The following is a 21,678-nucleotide window of genomic DNA, read 5'->3' as shown; positions in this document are numbered from 1 at the left end:
CCTCTGCAACAGATATTGGCACACAGAGCACAATTATCTTCCTGGTGGGTTTGTTGCTTGTGCTCAAAACATCCAATTTCAAGCAAAATGGCCAAAGTAAAAAATCGTTAAAAATTATGGGAAGCTTTGCAGCTGTGGGGCAGAAATATGCCCATTCAATTCAATCACTTTTTATGAAGAATCGCTGTGTGTGGAACACTGTTCTAGTTTAATGGAAAGTACAAGTCAATTGCAGAGATGACTCTTGGGACTTCAAATAATGATTCCTGGTAACTGGGCTTTTTTTGGTCTTGTAGCCAAATTTTCAGGAAGACATAGTAAATGGATTACTTTTTCCTCATCTATGTCTCTATCCTTGGAAGGAAAAACAAATGCCTGATCATGAATCTTAGGGTAAGCTCAAGTTAGGGAAACCAAACGTGTCTATCATGACTTTGAAAGGACCAGGGAACAGACGTATTACATGACCTCTTAAATTCATATTGCAACCCCAGATGAGATGAGTGGAAGCTTCTGGTAGTGAAAGGAATCAGTGGTCTTAGTCCTTTCTCCCTCTTTTTCAGGGCCTATTCAGAGCATCTCTTCATTAAGATCTATGTCACCTGACTTATCACCTCAAACTGCTTCTCAGCTACCCAGAGTTCTAGTGAATGAGTGAACGAAAAAGAATTCGTTAAGCACTTATCATTAAGCCAGACACTATGCTAAGCACTGGAAATACAAATGCAAGCAAGCAAGATAGTATCTGTCCTGTATGTATGTGTATGTGTATGTATGTGTGTATAGATTGTATTCTTTTTTAAAAATCTATTTTTCTTGTGTTTTTTGCTTATTTTATAAGCTTTTATTATTTCTTTCTCCCATTTTCTCTCTCTTCAATTAACCTTTTAAAAAAAAGAAAAACAAAACCCCCCAAAACTAATTTCTATCTTGTCCATTTCTAAAAACATATGCCCCATTCTTAATTTTAAATCTCTCACTCTTTGGCAGAGGGTAGATAGCATGCTCTATTGTCAGCCCTGTGGAATCATGGTTTATCATCACACTTATCAGAGTTTTAAATTTTTTCAAAGAGTTTTTTTCTTTATAATGTCTTAATTACACAAATTGTTCTCCTAGTTCCAGTCACTTAATCCTTCATCAGTTAATAGAGTTTTTCCCAGGTTCCTCTGAAATGGTCCATTTCATCATTTCTGATGGCACAATAATATTTGACTTCATTTGTATGCATAAGTTGTTTAGTCATTCCCTAATAGGAGGACACTCCTAGTTGTTGGGTTTCTTCCTGTTACAAATAATAACTGCTAGAAATATTTTTATACATACGTGTCTTTTGAGGAACTAACATTCTGATGAGAAAGACAGCACATATAGGGAAGCAGCAGCCATTGAGGAGTGTTTTTGACAAGCAATGTAGAGAGAGTGATGGTTGTGCTAGGTGCTTTACAAATATCTCATTTGACCCAGATAAGGAAACTGAGGCAGGGGATATAGCTTGTAAGTGTCTGAGGCAGGATTTGAACTCGGTCTTCTTGACATTAGGCTGAGAACTCTATATCTTAGCTGACTCTATCTTATTCCCTTCAGTTTTCTGTGGCTTCTGAAACATCTAAATAACATCTAACTGATCTAACCTACTCATTCATTTGGTTTACAGACTAGACACTAGTCAGGCCCACTTTGCAGCAGTAGATGTTACAATATTAATTAAACAATTGACAATTTAATTACTCAAACACTAGAAAACCTACCATTAATAGGATTATGTGTAATGGGAACTTAGGTTCCTCTCAAAAAGGTAGGATATATTCACTTATCTTACGACGGTAAGTAGTTCCCTGCATCATTTCATGCCCTCAACCCCAATCAATTGAATTTGTTCTAAGCACAACAGTGAGACTGTGTGTTGCATGTGTTCGTCCTTTGTTGCTGAAGAAGACCATGCCATCAGAGAAATGATGACACGACTTGCACTTGACTTTGTTTTTTGAGTGAAGGAGGGCTGTGCAAGTCACCAGCCTCACTTCACCTCCCGAGTCATCTGAATCCAGTGACCAAATATTCATCAGGATGACTGGAGATGACCCAGGATGAGGCATTTGGGGTTAAGTGACTTGCCCAAGGTCACATAGCAAGTGAGTGTCAAGTGTCTGAGGTGAGATTTGAACTCAGGTCCTCCTGACTCCTGCACTGGTGCTCTGTCCACTGCACCACCTAGCTGCCCCTATAACAACAAGGATACTATGCAGTGAGGAAAGGTGGGCCTTACAGGAGGGGTATCATGGTGATGGGACTAACTCTGGGGACGCAAGGGCTGATATTCTAGACCTAAATGACGAAGCAGGGGTGATTACACCTCACAGACCAGAGGATTGCCAAGAGGAAGAAACCCTAGGTACTGGAACACTGGGACAAAAGTCCCAGTTACCCAACCTTGGTTGTGACACTGGGGAAAGGCAAAGAGATTCTCTGTGTTCCATTCAGTTTCCCTGGACTTCCCTGACTGGTAAGGGAAAACTGGTTTATTCCTCAAGAGGAATTCCTCAGTCAACAATGATAACTAAAGACTCACAAAATTAACTTGAAACCCACAGATACAGAAGAAAGGGCTGCAGTATTATCCTGAAATAGGTTTTAATAGGTCTCACAATCATAGATATAGAACTGTAAGGGACTCTAGAGGCCATTAGAGTCTAATCTAGTCATTATATATATGAGGAAACTGAGTCCCAGGTGCCATTTTAACCAACATCCTCTGATTCAAAAAGCATTGTTTTTTCCACTGTCTTACACTGTGTCTAAGTTTCATGGAGAACAGTATAGATATTTTTACTGACTATAATTGCTGCATCTCCTTGCGTACAATAAATCTGTTTCTGGAAAGTTAAATATTGATCAAACTTTTTTAAAAGAATCATATTTTAAATGGACTGGATACCTCTTTGAGGGAATGGGCCATTTATTACGTAGCAATATGGTAGTGTGGAGAGAGTGCTGGATTTGGAGTCAAAGAGCTTAGGTTTAATCTTGGCCCTACTGTGTGACCATAGGCATCATTTTCCCTCTCTGGGTTCAGTTTCCTCATCTGTAAAATGAGGGGATTGGACCAACCAACCTCTGAGGTTCCTTCTTGTTCTAAATTTATTCTCTTACAAGATGGGTTCAAATACAATAAGGAAGTATCTCTTTTGTATCTAATGAGCTCATCATGTTTGCTCTATGAGTCTTTTGTCAGAATCTGTTAAATCCACATAAAATAAAGTGGACTTGTCCCATCTATCTTCGTTTTGCTTTGTTGGGTAGGCCTAGACCTAGGATTTTATCCTACTGTCCTCTGTCTAAGCAGATAGTCAATTTATCTGTAATCTATAATTTTAGAATTACCGGAGGCATTGAGAGATTAGGTGACTTGCCCAGGGTCACACAGCTAGTAGGGGCCGGCGGTAGGGTTTCAATCCTGGTTTTCCTGATTCCAAAGACAGTTCTCTCATTACAACTCCATTCTGCCCCTTTCTTGGGTTTGTTTAAGTATGCTGTGGTTTAAAACTCTTAGACACCTTGTAGAAAAGTAACTGTGACCCCCGTTATCAATTGGTGATTAAAGAGCAGTGAAACAATTTTCCAGATGACAAGCAAAGATGGAGAAGATATCTAGTGACTAAAGGGAGAGCAGAGAATCCAGGTAGGCCAGAACTGGTTGCAGAGAACAAAGGCCTGTAAAGTTCTGACTTCAACCACATGCTCTGCCAAAGGAGGTATTATGCCAGGTAATTGATTGTGTAGAGGAGGGAGACCTTTTTAGCCAAACACTTTTCAGTTATACATCTCCTGGAATACACCAGACTTTTCCGAGCAGCCTTGTCCAGCTCCTAAAGGAGGGGACAGACAGCTTTACATAATCTAAGAACAGTCTTTTTCATATATGTATATGAAAACCACTGGAATTTTCCCCCCAAATTTTCTGCCCCCTCCTCCTTTTTCTTTTCCTTCGCGAAGCCCAATTTGCGGCCACATTTTAATTATAAATGCCATTGACACAAAACAACCTCAGTGGATTCAATGAAGATGACTTCACTCCGGGTAAACATGGCAAGGGACGGGAAGTCTCCGACCCAGAATAAACTGGGCACGTAATTTTGTTCGGCCCCTGTTCAGGGAACGAAGGTGGAAAAGCAAACTCTGAGACAGCAGAGGCTCTGCGGAAGCAGGAACCCTCTCACCACATTTTTTTTTCCTGTTCCGTGCACCAGTTGTAACCTTATTAAAAAATATTCCTGGGGCCGAACAGGAAGGTACTAGGGTGGCTTACTTCAGAGGTTCCTTAGCTTGCTCTTGAGGTCCTGGGGCTAGTTCAGGAGGCTTAGCTCTTTAAGGTTTCCCCCATTAAAAAAACAAGGGCCCCTAGGGTCTTACAGCAACTGGTAAAATACAGCTGAATCTCTATGGCCATATAGTCATAGGATCCTACAAGGGAAGGGAAAGAAAAGGAGAACAGAACAAGTGTTTATTAAACACCTACTACGTGCCAGGTATTGTGGTAGGTGCTTTACAAATATTATCTCATTTGAGAAAATACAACAATAACACAACAATCCTGGGAGGTATTTACTATTATTATCCCCATTTTATAGTTGAGAAACTGAGACAGACAGGCTAAATGATGTGCCCAGGGTCACACAGCTAGCAAGTGTCTGAAATATGATTTGAACTCAAGTCTACTTGACACTGAGCCCAGTGCTCTATGCATTATGTCACCTAGCTGCCTCTAATTGGATCATATACCCTTGGGAACATAGCCTCAAAAATGTAAAGTTGGGAGAAGATTTTGAAGTCATCTACCCTAAGCCACACACACACACATAACATATACAAATACACATATGTATGTGAATGTACATGTGTGTAAATATGAATATAGGACGTATTTAATTCAATTCAACAAATTTATTAAGTGCCTACTATGCACCAAACACTGTACTAAGTACTGGGGAAGCAAAAAGAGACAAAAGACAGTCCCTCAAGGATTTCACAATCTAAGAGGGAAGACAACATAGAAACAACTACATACAACGCAAACTATGCACAGGATAAGTAGGAAATAAAAGAGGAAAACGCTGGCATTAAGAGGTGTTAGGGAAGGCTTCCTGTAGAAGATGTGATTTGAATCAGGACTTAAAGGAAGCCAGGGAGATCAATAGTTAGCACAGGGAAGGGAGAACATTCCAGGCATGGGAGACAGTTAAAGAAAATGCCTGGAACCAAGAGAGGGAATGTATACATAATACATGTACATACATGCCTACACACATGTATCTTTAAATGTCTGCTTTTTCTAAGTATTTTAAAATGTTTGAGCTCATTCTCAAGCCAACACTATGTTTCCATATGGGGATATAGTCAAATCTGCCCTCCTTTCATATTTATTTCCAATCCAGTCTAAAGATAGGATCTACATGAGTCTGGGCAATAGCTCAGTTTAAAGTTCCCTGTGATTTAATGATGAAAAAGGAGCCAATTCGTAGCAGCTATAAAGGCAGGTTTTCTCTTCTGTCTGGCTTTTAAACCCTTCACAGTCTGGCTCCAATTTACCTTTCCAGGCTGACTATACATTACTACTCATCACATACTCTGCACTCTAGCCAACTAGCTTCCTTGGTGTTCCTCTTATGGGACATTCCTTCTCCTACCTCCATGTCTTTGTAGCCTGTCCCTCTGCCTGTGTAAAAGGGATATCCCACTGGACTCAACCCCAATTAATGTGATTATTAATACTCCATGTCCTGATACTTTTATTAGAACACCTATTTGAGTTCTAAAATCAATCAATCCATTCATCAAAAGAATGAACTACAGTCATCCCTTCCACATCTTGACTTTGCCTGTCACAGTTTCAATATATCATGGGCCAACATAAGAAATTAAATGAGAATTTTGGGGGAGTTTTATGGAAGCTGCAGATGATATGTGAAGGCCAGTAGTTGACAGAAAAAGTTTAGAAAGTTTATCTTTTAATACCATAATAATTCAGACTTCTTCTCTGGTATGAAGGAGGCATCATGACCATAACCTCCTTGATGTGGAAGGGATAACTGTAGATACTAATTGAGTGGAAGCAGATGAAACCAAATAGGAAATGTCTTGTAGCTGGGTAAAGAAAGTCAGTTATGCCATGTGGGGCTTTGGTAAAACACAAAGCCATTTGGAAATCTAGCATTCCAATACTAGGTCCGCCTTCTGGTGAAACAACCCTAGCCAAGTCTCTGAAAAGGGACTGTTTGGGTGGAGAGAAGGAAGTCCCTGTCTCCTTCTTCTTCCCTCCACCAGAGGATAACCTTGTGAATTTTAAAAGGTCAGAAAATTTGGATTTCCCATTGTCATCCTATAGAAGTGATCACAGAATAGCAGTGGCTGATGTAGAGTCTGTTATCAGGAACCAGGGACAGATAAAAAAACATGGAAGATTGTCAACTTTCAGGACCATACAAGGACACCAACACTGAAAGCTCATCAAAGAGCTACTCACATTTCAGGGAAACTTTATGAGGCATCCACAAAGGAATAAAATGACTTCCATCCATCCAAAACCTGCAAAATTACCTACAAAATTAATTTGCTCTCTAAGCTTGAGCCCACCTTCCCCTGGGTTCTGTATGAACTTGTAGAACAGTGTGCCCTTGTTTTGCAGAGGATATTTTATACCATTTTAAAAAGCTAATTAAGTTTGGCCAATTAATTATTAATGGAGAGTACCCTGGGTAGAGGCTTGTGAGCAACCACACTGGAAACCACCCCTAACCCCCTAATAGTTACCTCTAGAACCTTGAATGGAAAAGTAGTTAACTAATCTAGAATAATCCAATCTGTCTGTAGGAGTGAAAATTGGTAGAATTAGCCCAGAATGAGTACTGCACCTGGAAGGCTGTCCTTCCTCATCTCTGCCTCCTAGAATCCAAATGCCACATCCTACGAGGGGTCTTTTTTGACTTCCCCAGGTGTTAGTGTTAGACAGCTCTTCTCCAATTCGCTCACTCCACCAAAAATTACCTAGTATTTATTTTACATGTATATGCATATTTGTATTTATACACATACATATATATGTATGTATGTATGTATGTATTTATTAATTTAAATACATATCTTTCCCCCTAACAGAATATAAGTTCCTTGGGAGCAAGCATTGTTTTTATCTTTGTATGCCAGGGTTCCAGCATAGAGTCTGGCATTACGAGGTGCTTAATAAATGTTTGTAAAACTGAACTGCATTGAATCAAGTTGAATTTAGGTAGGACCTCCTGTCTAGTAGGGGGTAGTAAACATCATCCACTCTTCCACTTAATTTTACAGGGTTACCAAAAATTGTACGAAGAAATGTATATTCATCTCCTTGGCAGCTGTTGGGAAGTGTGTTACCAGACCTCTGGTAGACTAGGTAACCAACTACTCCCACTTCAAAGAGAGACAGAGTGAGCACTCTAGGCTAGCTCGAGTAAGTTGTCTTGCTTGGCAAAAATCACTGACTTCCATGACTGGAGTATTTTGAAGTTTATGCAAATGGGCTCTGAACCTCTGGTTACGTTGGATGCCTCTTCTGACCCACCTTGTCTATAGGGTTTCCATTGGCCTAAGGAAAAGTGACTCATCCTCCCTCCCCTCCAAAGCTTGATCCCCAGGCTTCCAGTTTTTCTAGTTAGAAGTACAGAGAGGGAGCAAAATAGGGTGGAATGCATCCATTGAGCTTCTTGTTCCCTGTACCTCTGGAACACCTAGCTGAGTGCAAGTCTGATTTTAAACGTTAAAAAGGGTCATGGAGACAGGATGGAAGCCCAGTTACCTTCTTCCTTGGTCCTGGTTTTAGTTCATTAGGATCATTAGATTTTGCGCAAGGAAGGCTCCTAACAAGTCATTGAGCCCAACTCCTCATTTTATAGATGAGAAATTGAAGGCCATTGATGTGAGCAGTCCTAGACCACACAGGGAGGAAGGGACAGGTCTGGGATTTGACAGGTCCTCTGACTGCAAAGTCAGTACTCCAGCATACTACAGTGCCTCCCAAATTGTATCTTTAAGTCAAGGAATTGGGGAAAATTGCCCTCCCTTCCTAGGCCCTCTGGCCCCCTTCCACATCACACTCCCTTTTCATTCCAGACCACTCTTCCTTACCAGAGGCTGCAGAAGGATGTAAGCTTGGAAACCTGGACTCCAGTCATGCTAAAAGGAAGGAAACATGGTTAGCTAACATGAACAGCACAGACTGGGTGTCACTCACTGTTGCCAGCCAGGCCTGCTGAAGGATATATGTTTGGAAACTTTTGCCAGAAAGGAACCCAGTGAAAATGAGCTATTAAACTTGGATATCCTGAAGTAACAATATTTACAGAGGGAACTCCTTAAGGGAGCCTTCGCCAGTGGAATAACCCTGGTGGAGGAGCTCATGTCTGGGCACTGAATCATGTGCTTAGCAGGCCCCAAATCTCTCTTTTCCCTTTCCCTGAGATGTTCACATTGTCCTGAAATGTACTGGAAATTACTTAGTCAACTTCTGTCCATCCTGGGACAACAAAGAAATAAGTTGTTGTCCCTAGGATAGCGGGAAGAGCTCTTTCTCTAAAGTAGCACAGACCTGTGTTAAGTAGTGGTTTGTTATAAGATAATAAATTCTTGGCCCTCTATGAAATCTTTCTGCAAAGATCTGTTCCCCTTTTGAATTCCCATTGGTTTTAGAATGCACCCTACATAACCTGAAATAATCATGTACTAGATGATAAACTCCTTGAGGGCAGTGATTGACTTTTGCCTTTCTTTGTATCCCATTCATTGGCACAGTGCCTGGCACACAGTTGGTGCTTAATAAATACTTGTGGATTTGACTGTTTTATTTAGTTTCTATGTGTTTATGGTGTTGATCACAGGAATGAAATAAGCCAGGTAGTTGTCTCCTCTCTATGATCCCATTTGTGGTTTTCTTGGCAGAGATACTGGAGTGGTTTGCCATTTCCTTCTCCAGCTCATTTTACAGATGAGGAAACTGAGGCAAACAGGGTTAAGTGACTTGCCCAGGGTCACACAGGTAGTATGAGGGTCAGATTTGAATTCAGGGAGAGGAGTCTTTCTGATTCCAGTCCTACCTCTCTATCCACTCTGCCATCTAGCTTCCCTGGCAGCTCTTCGTATAGTAATAATAATGACTGACATTAATATAGCACCTTAAAGTTTGCAAAACACATATATTGTCTCATGTGACCCCCCACAACAACTTCATGAGAGAGATGTTGTAGGTATTAGTATTATTGCCATTTTACAGATAAGGCAACTGAGGGTTATGGGAATTAAATGGCTCATACAAAGTCACCTACCTGTTAAGTGTCAGAAGTGGGATCTGAATTTGGGTCTTTCTGATTCTAAATACAATGCTTTGTTAAATATAAGCAGATAACTGCCTGCTCTTTGAAAGTAGCCTGTAAAGAAAGGGGTCAATCAGTCCCATTTTTCAGAATTGTCTATGTTCAATTAATTTAGCTGGAGGCAGTGTGTGGTACCATGGAAAGAGCACTAGATTTAGAGTCAGAGGACCTGAGTTTGAATTCTGATTTCAGATCTTGCCTTGAAGTGCCATCTGAGCCCATTTCCTCACCTGCAAAATGGAGGTAATGGGACCTGAGGAGCCTCCTATCCAAGACTGACCCTGGGCTTATATGAAGTAATGTATATGAAATATGATATAAATATAAGTTGTTATTATTATTACTAGGGTACCTGCTCCTTCACAGCCTGCCCACATTAAATACTATCAGTTTCTTTGCTATTTTTGCCAAATCAGCAGGCAAGAGAGTGTATCACTCTTGTTTTACATATAAGGAAACTGAGGTCCAAAGGTCCAAAGTGATTAAGCCATGGTTACACAGTTACTAAGTAAGAGAAACGGAACTGGACGCCGGGTCTTTAGATTCCAAATCCTTTGCTCTGGTTCCTGCCCCATCCTTCCTTGGCTCCACCCTATACCATGGGCACAGACTGTACCTTTTACTCCCACTAGCCATGTGATCAGTGTTTGCTCTTGGTCACAAAGTGGCCAAGCACATATTTATTTATCCTCACTACACAATTTAAGGATATGCCCTGTTGATGCCTGGTCACTAGTTTCATCTCATACATGACATGTTAGCCTAACAATGTCAAATAGTTGTCAATGTCAAATGCCCTACTAGATCATGCCAAGTTGATGAGGCAGGGAAAGAATGTTGGATTTGGGTTCAAAGGAGTTCAAATCCCAGATTTGCCATTTGTTAGCTGTGTGACTTTGGACAGTCATTTAACCTCTTTGTGGTGTCACTTTCTTCATTGGTAAAATGTGGACATTGTACTAGGTAACCTCCAAGGTCCCTTCTACCTCCAAATCTAGGATAACGCTCTAAGGAGAAAATAGACTCATAACTGACCTCTCATCTCCTTTCAAGGAACTTTTCAACTTCTAGTCACTAAAGAAACCTAGGTAAGGGGCCTAAGTCCTAGTAGCCAAGAGTTCTTGAGGATAAGGGAATTTCAAATCCTTTACCTTTTAAAAATCTTCCTACTTGTTGTGCAATCATTTTGGACTCTTTATGACCCCATTTGGAGTTTTCTTGGCAAAGATACAGAAGACTCCAGGCCCCACACTCTATCCACTATACCACCTAGCTGCCTCCCTTACCTTTTAAAAATCTTCCTTAGTATTGATCAAAGTCAGGGGTGTGCTGGTAAACGTTTAATAGCTCTCTGGAAAACATACACAAAACTTTAAGTTTTAAGTTTAATCTTAACCCACATTTTAAAGCCTTATCTGCCTTATTAATGTTTTCTTCATCACTTTGCTAAGTCTAAACAATCAACAAAATAATAAATCAAGCCCTGATTTGGAGCATCTGTCAATTTCTGAGGTGTATATGCTCACACTGAAAATTTAACAATCGACTCCCAATATGAGCTGGCTCTAGCACATCCCTGACAAAGAGTAAGGAAAACTTCAATTATAGATCTGTCATTGTCACACAGTCTCTGCTACTTTGTCTTGTCATGGAGGCAGTGAGAGTAATACCCAAAGCAAGAGGTCTATTTAAAAAAAAAAAGTTAAGGGCCTATTCTAATCAAGCCCACTAAAGGCAACTGTTCTTGTTCCATGTTTTATTAGGGAAAATCAATAAAACTGGAGGTGGGAAAAAGTAGGTTTTGATTTCAATGCAGGTCTTTACATGCAAAACTCCCAAGAACCTCCTTTCCATGGTTTCCTAGGTAAATTCATCCAGCAAAGATAATGAACTCTTACTCTGTGCCAAGAAGGATGCAGTACCCATGGCACACAAAGCCATCCAGCATCCAATACCTGTCCTTGGGGCAAGTCTATCAATGCAAAACCAAAGCATCATTTTTAAACAGAGAAGAACTCCCAAGTAACTGCTTCATGTTCCCACTCAGTCATTTTACTCTTGCCTGTATCAGAGCCAGGTAGCTGTACACACTCTGGTTTAGCCAAGCCACATGATGGGTAGTTTCCCTGTGTTCCAGGTACAGAGACTCATAGTGTTTTGCAGAGGACCCCTTCTGTTTAGAGAAAAAATAACTATTCAGATTTTTCAAAAAATGTTTGAATCAAAATCTCTTCTTCTGCCCCCATGGCCCATCCCTCACCTTCAGAAAACTAGCTATGGAAAGATAAAATACTTTCTGATCAAAGTAGAACTTGTCCAAAGAACTTCTTTGTTGTGGTCTATATCCAATGTGTATTTGCGTCATGGAGCCCAACAAGGGTTAATGTAATTCCTTTTATGTTGTTTCTAGGCTAGAGGGGACTCTTAGAACATGAAACACAGAATGTCAGCACTGAAAGGGATGTTAGAACATAGAGTGTCAGAGCTGGAAGGAACCTTGGAACATAGAAATCAGAATGTCAGCACTGAAAGACCGTTTTTTCTAACCCTCTCATTATACAAGGTTTAGGGGTGGGGAAGGAGGAAAGGAGAGGAGACCAAGGGAAAGTAACACTGTGAAGCTCAGCATTTTCTTGCTACAGGGTACATAGATTTCTAGATTAGTGCAGAAACATTTGTTAATTCCCTTAGACAGCTTTTTTTTGGAGGGGAAAGAAAAAGAGGTTGTATTTCTATGTTTTTATTATTTTGGGTCTCATCCTCAAGGGTTTTGGGATATGAATGAGTCTAATTTTCCGTGGCTCACAGTCTCTGCTACTTGGCCATATCTGTAACAGCTAGGTGTTTATTTACTTTTCTTGTTTTATTTTTATTTCAGTTCAACTGCAACTAAGCGCGGAAAGCGTGGGTGAGGTGTATATAAAGAGCACTGAGTCTGGGCAGTATTTGGCCATGGACACCAATGGACTTTTATATGGCTCAGTAAGTATGAGGTTTACGCGGTACCAGACACAGGGAAGTTTTGAGGTTTCCAGAAATCTTGTAGTATTGAGTAATGTAACACAGAAGCAACAATTAGTCTCTGTTTGTTATTTTTCCAATTGGATTCCCACCCCCTACCCTGCTTTATTTTAGGTTTAAAAAAATTAAAGAGCTTGCAGAGCTGTCTCAAAACACTGAACTATATTATCATGCACATCTGGAAGAAGAAACATTGATGGAAGCTTTTGTTGGGGTTAACCAGTCACCCTCTTGTGGGGCATGATCCAGCTGCACAACAGTTTTTGGAGGGTTTCATCCTGTCTGTAAGACTGCCATTTCCCTATGCAACGTGCCTTCTAAGCTTTTCTGTATGCGTAAATTTTAAGATGCAAGATGGATAACTATTTTGCTATCAGAATATACACATGGAACTTTTAGTATTGCCCCTTTTCTTTATTTTAGAAATTATTATTGATACACTCTATTTTTATGTCATCATAATTTCTGAACATATCTCTCCTCTTTCCCTTAACAAAACAAGTCATGCCCTGTACCAAGAAATAAAAAAGAAAAGTGGGGGTGGGGTGGGGTAGAAGAGAACATTTATAAAAATAATAAGAATGATAGTCATGTTTATGTAGTACTCTAAGGTTTACTTACATAAGGTAAGTATATGTATGGGAAGTATATGTATATATATTACCTTATCTATATATATGTAGACATATACTTATCATATATGCACTTACTTTATGCACACACACACACACACACACACACACACACACACACATATATATATATATATATATATATATATATATATATATATATATATATATACTTCAGATATAGCATCTCATTTGATACAATCTTTAGGGCAGGCATTATTATTATTCCCATAGTATAGATGAGGAACCTGAGTCTGAGAAAGGTAACTTGTCTTGTCCATAGTCATATTACTAATATGTATCTGAGGGAGAAGTTGAACCTAGGTTTCCTAACTCCTTGTTCAGAGCTCTATGATGTCACCTAAAGCCAACTGACCTATTCTTGGAGTCTGACAATGTATATAATATTCTATACCCATAGTCCTTCCTTCCCCTGCAAATAAGGGAAAGAGGGGCCTTTTCTCAGCCCTTCTCAGGGCCAAGTTTCATAATCATTATAATAATACTATTCAGTTTGGGGGTTTTTGTTCTTTTCACTTACATTGCTGCAGTCTTCCTGTTTCTGCTTGCTATGTTCTCTACCGCAGCTAGGTAATGTAGTGGATAGAGCTCTTGTCCTGGAGTCAGGATAAATCTGAGCTCAAATCTAGCTTCAGACTGTTACTGGCTCTGTTACTCTGGGCAAATCATTTAACCTTTATTTGTCTCAGTTTCCTCATTTGTAAAATGGGGCTAATAATAGCACCTACCTCCCAGGGCTGTTGTGAAGATTGAATGAAATAATACTTGTAAAGTGCTTAGCACAGTGCCTGGAACATAGAAAGTGCTATAAACATGTTTGCTTTCATTATGATTCCATATTTTGCAATGTGTATTTTTCTATATTCATTATATGGCACATAGTTCATTACTTTCAAATACTATAGTTTGTTTAGCCATTCTCTAGTCAATGGGCAGTTACCTTATTCTCAGTTCTTTGCTGCTATGCCAAAAAAAAAAAAGGACTGTTAAGACTATTTTGGTCTATGTGAGACCTTTCTTCCTGACTTTGACCTCCTTGGGTGTATTTTCACAAGAGTGGGATCTTTGGATCAAAGCGTATAGACATTTTAGTCACTTCTTAGGCATAATTCCAAATTGCTTTCTAAAATAAGAATTCGACAAAGAGTGTGTTAGTGTGCCTGTCTTCCCACAGCACTCCGCCCCACCCCAACAGTCTCCATTTCTTGTCAATTTTTGTCAATTGTCTAGATACAACCTCAGAATTGTTTTAATTTGCATTTCTTTTATTATTGATTATTTGAATCAATCTTTCAGATAGCTATTAATAGTTCATGACTTTTTTGAGAAGTGTTTTCTTCATATGCTTTGACTACGTATTCATTGGGGAATGAGACCCATTGTTCTATATCTGTATTAATTTCCTCTATATCTTGGTTATCAGAGCCTTATTGGAGATATTTAATGTGTAAAATCCCCCCTCCCATTCAATAACTTCCCTTCTTATTCTAGATATGGACATCTCTTTCTAATGTTTTACTGACACATTTTGGTTTTTTAATTAAATTTTTATTTTAACATCATATTCATTTCCCCCTGTATCTACCCTCGCTTCTCTTCCCTTTCCTCTCCTATAGTTTACAGAAAAGCAAAATAATAGTGTCAGAGATGGAAGGCTACTTCATCCAACCCATGCCTAAGCAAGAAGCCACTCTATAACATATTTCAAAAGTGATTGTCCAGCCTTTGACCGAAAATCTTCAATGAGGGTTCTTTTGAGAGAACCATTTTTGAATAGCTCTCATGAACACAAAATGTTGTCCATTGTTTCTAATTCTCTCTCTCAAGGCCAGGCAAAACAAGTCTAATTCTGGAAGTATCCTTAAGGACCGCTGTCTGTCCTGTACTCAAATCTTCTTGCTAGATTAAACATTCCCAGTTTCTTCAACTAGTCTTCATAGGGAATGATATTAAGGCCTTTCACTATCTGGAATGCCTTCTTTTGGATATTTTTCTGGCTTAATAGCCTTGACCAATGTACTTCAATGGCTCCCTTCTCATGCTTACTTCTTCTCCAAATAATTTCCTGATTCTTTGAACTTTTCTGCTTCTATCCCAACTGACTTCTCACTCCAGAAATGCCTTCACCCCCATAGGCCCTTGTTTGATTGGTGAGTTCCTGTATGGAACTTTTGTTTGAGGAAATGTTGAGGATATCCATGCTCATTTCTCTCCTAGCTCCTCTCCTGACTCTCCAGACCTTTATACCTTGCTTCCCTCCCTCCTCCACTTTTCAGATCCCTTTTATGTGTTGTCTTCCCCGCCCCCCCCCCTAGAAAGTAAACTCCTTGGGGGTAAGGACTATCTTTTTTTTGCTAGTCTTTGCCTCTGTCTATCTATTATCTATCAATCTATCTATCTATCCTCTTTTTATTATCTTTGAGATGAAATATGAACTCCTTTTTATAGTATTTAAAGCTCTTTACAAACTGTTCCCATTCTACCTTTCCAGTCTTCTTACACATTACTCCCTTCCACATATCTATGATCCAGCCATACTGACCCACTTGCTGCTCCTTCCACAGGATATTCCATTTCCCACCTCCATGACTTTGCATTGGCTGCCTCCCCAGGCCTTGAATGTTCTTCTGCCTCTTGGAATCCATTGTTTCCATCAATATTCAACTCAGACTCCAGTTTCTACCGAAGCCTTTCCTAATACTCCCCATTTGATAATGCTCTCCCTCCACAAATTACCCTGTATTCTTTTTGTATATATTTATGTACATAGGGTTTTGACCTCCATTAGACTATAATTTCCTTGAGGGAAGAGATGTTTTACTTTTGTCTTTGTATCCCCAGTACTTATAGTATAGTACTTGGCACATAGTAAGTACTTAGTAAATCCTTATTGATTGATTCAACAACTCCTTCATCTACCTAATTATACTGTCATCTAAGAAACATTTCTCCATCTTTTCCACAAGAAAAGCACTAGAAGTTCTATTGAATACTTTGCTAAAGTCCAGGGTGAACTAACATCCAATGAGGAGGAAATTAAAACAATGAGTAGAAATTACTTTGCCCAACTGTATGCCCATAAATTTGACACTCTAAATGAGATGGATGATTATTTTAAAAAATTATAAATTCCCCAGATTCACAGAAGAGGAAGTTGTGCTTAAATAACCCCATCTCAGAAAAAGAAATTGAACAAGCCATCAATGAACTCCCTAGGAAAAAATCTCCAGGGTCAGATGGATTTACAAGTGAATTCTATCAAACATTTAAAGAACAGTTAATTCCAATACTATAGAGACTATTTGGGAAAATTGCCAAAGAAGAAGTCCTACCAAATTCTTTTTATGATACAAATATGGTTCATATACCTAAACCAGGAAGAGACAAAACAGAGAAAGAAAATTATAGACCAATTTCTCTAATGAATATAGATGCAAAAATTTTAAATAAGATATTAGCAAAAAGAATACAGCATCTTATCATGAGAATAATACATTATGATCAGGTAGGATTTATACCAGGAATGCAGGGCTGGTTCAATATTAGATTTGCTTGGTATCTAGGGACATTATAGTTGCAAGGAATCACCTCATACCAGCCAGCTCCACCTTGTTCCTTTGCAGTTTTGTTAAGTGATAATAATAATAGCTAGCAAGTAGTGCTTTAAAGCTTACAAAGTGCTTTACAATCATCAACTTATTTTATCATGATAACAACCCTGCAAGGTAAGTATTATTATTATCTTCATTTTTCAGATGAGGAAACTGAGGCAGATAGCAGGTACTTGCCCAGGGTTGCACAGCTAGTAGGTGGCTGAGGCTGCATTTGAATTCAGATCTTCCTGACTCCAGGTCCAGGACTTTATATACTATGCCACCTAACTCCCTCTAAGTAGTCCCTGGAACAATTTGAAAGTAACCTAGACGACTGCCCCAGGGAGTAGGAAGTAGGAAGTAAAAAAATTTTTAGACCACAATTCATATAAGTGTTCATATTGGGATCCAGAAAGCAGAACAAAGATTAAAAAGATAGATTTTAGAAAGCTTAAGTCAGGGGTAGAGGGAAATCTTTCAGCTAAGACAGCAAAAGAGAAACTCAGTACTCCCAACACATATATGAAAAGTACTCCATAAAGACCAATGATAAAGAAAGAAACATAATTAAGTTCTTTTATCCACTGCAAAACTCCATAAGAAGGAAAGCCAGAAGTTGACAGAAGCTAGTCGACAGGGTCACACCAGAGAAGCCATCAAAAACTCAGGCAAGTGCAGAAGCTGGTCTTAACAGGGATGGGATCTTGACAGGGAAGCCAGAAGACACTCAACTAAGACAACTAAAGCCAGCTTAGGAGGAGGAGAGGAGCTGTGCCAGCAATAGTAGCACAAACTCTCACAAACAGCCCTGGAACCAGCGGGTGCACTGAACAGGGAGGTCACAGGACAGCAGGAGCTCCAGTAATTGGGCACCTGAAGTCATATCCCAGCCTGAATCTGCCAAAATAGAAGCAGAGGACAGAAGCAGCCTCCCTGACTCGCTGCTCAGGGAGACAGGACCTGGCTGTACACTATCTGGAGCGATGGGAGCTATAGCAGAAGACAGGGTTAACTCAGTACTTAAGTACCAGCCCCAAGGTTGCTGTGCAGGAGGCCTAAGATAGTTATGAGCTCCAACAATTCAGTGGGGTTTGTCAGGGCCACAGCAGAGAATTAAACTAACTCCCAATTAGAGGACAATGTAAAGAGACAAATACAGAAAAGGTTGAACCAGCACCTACATTGGACCACCAGAAGGCTAAGACAAAAAACAGAGATTGAGGCAGAGGGCAAGGATCAGCTACTCCATTCAGGTTATAAACACTATAAAAGATGTAGGAAAAAAGAAGTTCTACTTAACAAGGCCCTTCAAGAATGCAGAGTGGACTGGCCTGACAACATGAGCAAACAGAAGAAAATATCAAGCACAATGAAGACATAAGATGTGTTTAGAGAAGCCCAAAAGGTAAATCCGGATGAAGAATCTCAAAGAGGAAAACTATAAGAACTGTAAGAAGAATCTCAAAGAAAAGAAATGACTTGGCTATAAGGACAAAAGAGTAGCTACAAGAGATGACAAGCTAAAAACAAATATGAAACAATCAATGAAATTAGAGTTTAGGAAGAAAAAATTGAAAAGAGAACAAAAGATGGATTATCTTTGTGTGTGTGGCTGAGATCAGATGGGAGAGTAGGCTGTATGAAAATAAGCTGAAGAACTGTGAAGTCAGGATGTTAGAGGGAAAATTAATATCTGTTGAAGCCCCATAGTATAAAGGCAGGAGATGAGGATAGAAAGACTGGGAGCTAGGCATTATACTCATACAGGAAAGAAAGGAAGTGTTATAGTGGTTAGTAGGTAATAGCTAATGGGATTTTTAATAAGTGGTCAATACACATTGAGCAAACCTGAAAGGAGGAGGAATGATGGTGTTAGAGGAAGAACTTGGAAGTAACAATGAAGAGTAAGGAGTATTCTAATTCCCTTACCTTGACCAGCAAGTGGGTGGGTTGGGGTTGTTGAGGGAAAGAGCAGCCAGTACTAGAATGGTTGTCCAAGGAGGCTGTGTCATTAAGGAGAAAGAAATCAGGTCTCAGTGATAGTCTGAAGATGGGAGAAGTGTAAAAGCCAAAAGATTTAAATAAAAGCAAGTTTTTTACCTATGAATTTGGCATTCCAGAGAGCACAGTAGGAGGTATGGGTAGCTTTAAGGTTGGTCATTGTAGGGGGAGGAGGTTGGGTTGAGGGGAATGGAGAAAAAGAGATCAGACAGAGGGGGATAGAGAACAAGGTTTGAATAATAACAGCTGGGGGGGTTAGTCAGAATCACTGAGATGGGGAAGGTCTGATCAGAGGACAATAAGACGGGATCTATTTGGACTCCTCTTGTAGACTGTTGGTGTAGTGGATAAAGCACTGGGCCCAGAGTCAAGAAATTCAAAGTTCAAATACGGCCTTAGATACTTAACTAGCTGTGTAACTGTGGGTAAGTTACTTAACATTTGTCTGCTTCAGTTTCTTCAACTATAAAATGCGGATGATCATCGCACCTACCTCCCAGAGTTTTGGGGAGGAACAAATGAGGTACTATTTGTAAAGCATATAACATAGCACCTGGTACCTAGTAGGTACTCATTAAATGCTTGTTTCCTTCCTTCTTTCTCCAAGGAGTACATGCCATCAGGACATCTCTCTCTAAAGGTCCAGGTTTCAAACTCTTTAACTCAAGAACTCTTGAGTCCACAAGGTAACTCCCAAAGCTTGGGCATATACTTGGCTTCTGCCATATTTCTGCAGGAAATCTCTCTGTACCCCAGTTGCTGCCATTAGGGGTATTGGGAAAAGCTCACTCAGCATCTCTCCTCACAGACTACATTCAAGCACATCTACTACCTTCCTTTGCTTCTGCTGCAAGTGGCCATCAGCTTCTCTTGAGGGAGGTGGCAAAATTAAAGTTCCATAACACAACTTTTGCTATATTATAGAAGGTGCAATGTGAAAAGGAGGTTCCAAAGAATGAGACAAGCCCCACCAATGCATTTTATATAAATCATGAAAGGAGGCTCTTCCAAGAAAAGTTTACCTTCCTCTCAGCTGCCAGTCATTTGCATGGTAGCCACAGTCACTAGGAACCAGTCACAAGAATTCCCTGTATTATCTCAATAAGATACCACCATGTCTGGCTCCTCTTTGTGAAATGCCTCCCAGATGCCTCCAGACAAAACTCCACACCTCATAAGAAAAATTCAACACATGTATGATCTAATTCACAGGGTGGCTGCAAGGGAAAGTGCTTTATAAACTTCAGAGAGAAATCTGAGTTATTATGGAGTCGGCTACCTCCCACTCTCCTCTCCCCACAAGACTCTTGGATCCCTTACTAGGTCCAAGGTTTGGTGCATTGTTTATGGTTGACATTTATTAAAATTCACCGCACAAATTTTTGTCAATTATACCTTGCCAGACCATGCCAAATAATTCATGACACCAGAGCAAAAGACATTTAATTAAGACCAAATGCAAGGTAAATAGCAAGGAATTAAATCAGGTCTTAAATGTTCCCAAGTTAATCTCTCTGTCTTCCTGACACAGTGGGAGAGTGACATATCACTCAAGGCAGGGTGTTAAGGATTAGTTTCTCTGGCAGTCTGCTTAGTAAGTCCCTTTCAATCTTCATATAGCAGTTAGGTAATTGACCTTTGGGGAAGTTAAAGTTCAGGCCAAGTCCCTGCTTTCCCCACCAAACCTTTTCATGCTGTCTTAGCTTTCGTGGTATGCATCCATACCCTCAGGAAAAAGTAGATGTGGCTGGCTGTTATTTCTTCCTGTATGTTGAGGAGAGACTGGACTTGCTTGTACCTGGAGCCTACTGTCTTTCTAATTTCAGAAGATTCTCATAGCCTCTCTACTAAATTCCCTCTTTACTAGGACATATCCTACTCAATACATTCCAGGTGATATTGCATTTCTGTGGCTCACACAGCCTTCTGGGAAGTGTAGTCCTGAGAATTTCCTCCCAATAAGTGAAGCTCCTTCTTGGTCCCAAGTATCAGGGGAACATGGAGTCTACTCATGGATATATCCCTTTATCATTATTATTATTATAACTATACAATCAGAGGCATAGAAGCCCTCCTTCACCAAACTCTCCCCAAGTAATTTTGGAGACTTGAAAAAAAGTCTTATAACCAGGAAATAACAATGACTTTTCCATGGACCCAAAGCTAGCAAATACTGGAGCCAGAATTAATGGAACTACTGAATCTTGGGAATGAATATTCAGGATCTTCTAGCTGAATTCTTTTACAATAACCCTGACAGGTGAACATCCATCCTATGTTTGAACACCTCCAATGAAGGGGAATCCATTACCTCCTGAGGCAACCCATTTCATTTTTAGACAGCTCTAATTGCCAGGAATTTTTTTTTTTTTTTACAATGAGCTTAAATTTACCCCTCTAAAACTTTTGCCCATTGTTCTTAGCTCTGCTCCTGAGGCAGTAACTACATGTGCACCCCTCTAAACCTTCTTTTCCTTAGGCTAAACTGTCCTGGCTCCTTTAACTGCTTCTCCAACCTCCTCACTATCTTGGTTGCCCTTCTCTGAGCGCAATCCATTTTGTCATTGACCTCTGTGAATTGAACATGATATTCCAGATGTGTTCTAACTAGGGCAGAGTACCGTGGGATGATCATTCATCACACATTATCTTTTTGTAGGCAGCTCAAGATCACTGTAGCTTTTTTGGATGCCAAATAACACTGCTGACTCACTCTGAGCTTGCACTCAGCTAAAACCCCCCAATTTTTCTCCACACAATGTCTAGCTGTTCTTTTTCATGCTCTTGTAAGGCATTCCATCTCTTTAAGATCCTTTTCATGAGGAGCAGTTAATGATAAAAAGAGCAGAAAAGAAGTGATTTTGTGTAAAGGAAAAAATTAATTTTAATTGTCAAAGATATAAGATGTTGCTCTTATGGATGGACATTTGATATCTAGTGTGAGCATTATTTTAAAATACGTGTATGAAGAAATGCAACTTTCAGATGGGATTTTGGATAGTTTTG

General features: G+C 39.8%; 1 protein-coding gene and 1 long non-coding RNA gene across 6 annotated transcripts in view; one reads left to right on the top strand and one right to left on the bottom strand.

Moving 5' to 3' along the window:
• The window catches only part of FGF1 (fibroblast growth factor 1), a 144,853-nt gene that overhangs the window by 109,576 nt on the left and 13,599 nt on the right, over positions 1-21,678 (top strand). For 4 of the 5 annotated variants that reach the window (XM_072630629.1, XM_072630628.1, XM_072630626.1 and 1 more), the window contains one exon: positions 12,283-12,386. In XM_072630629.1, the coding sequence (XP_072486730.1) occupies positions 12,283-12,386 (104 nt within the window). Of the gene's footprint in view, positions 1-12,282; positions 12,387-12,539; positions 13,086-21,678 lie in introns of those variants that run through there. The other variant, XM_072630630.1, reaches the window with a different exon arrangement.
• Positions 11,146-12,288, bottom strand: LOC140518449 (uncharacterized). Its single transcript, XR_011971924.1, has 2 exons — positions 11,665-12,288; positions 11,146-11,577 (listed from the first exon to the last, which is right to left on the bottom strand). It is a non-coding gene; the product is annotated as an uncharacterized lncRNA (long non-coding RNA).

This window comes from Notamacropus eugenii, chromosome 1 (assembly GCF_028372415.1).
Source record: "Notamacropus eugenii isolate mMacEug1 chromosome 1, mMacEug1.pri_v2, whole genome shotgun sequence".
Classification (NCBI taxonomy): Eukaryota; Metazoa; Chordata; class Mammalia; order Diprotodontia; family Macropodidae; genus Notamacropus; species Notamacropus eugenii.
Note: the sequence above shows the minus strand (reverse complement) of the source record. Positions and strands in the feature narration are given on the sequence as shown.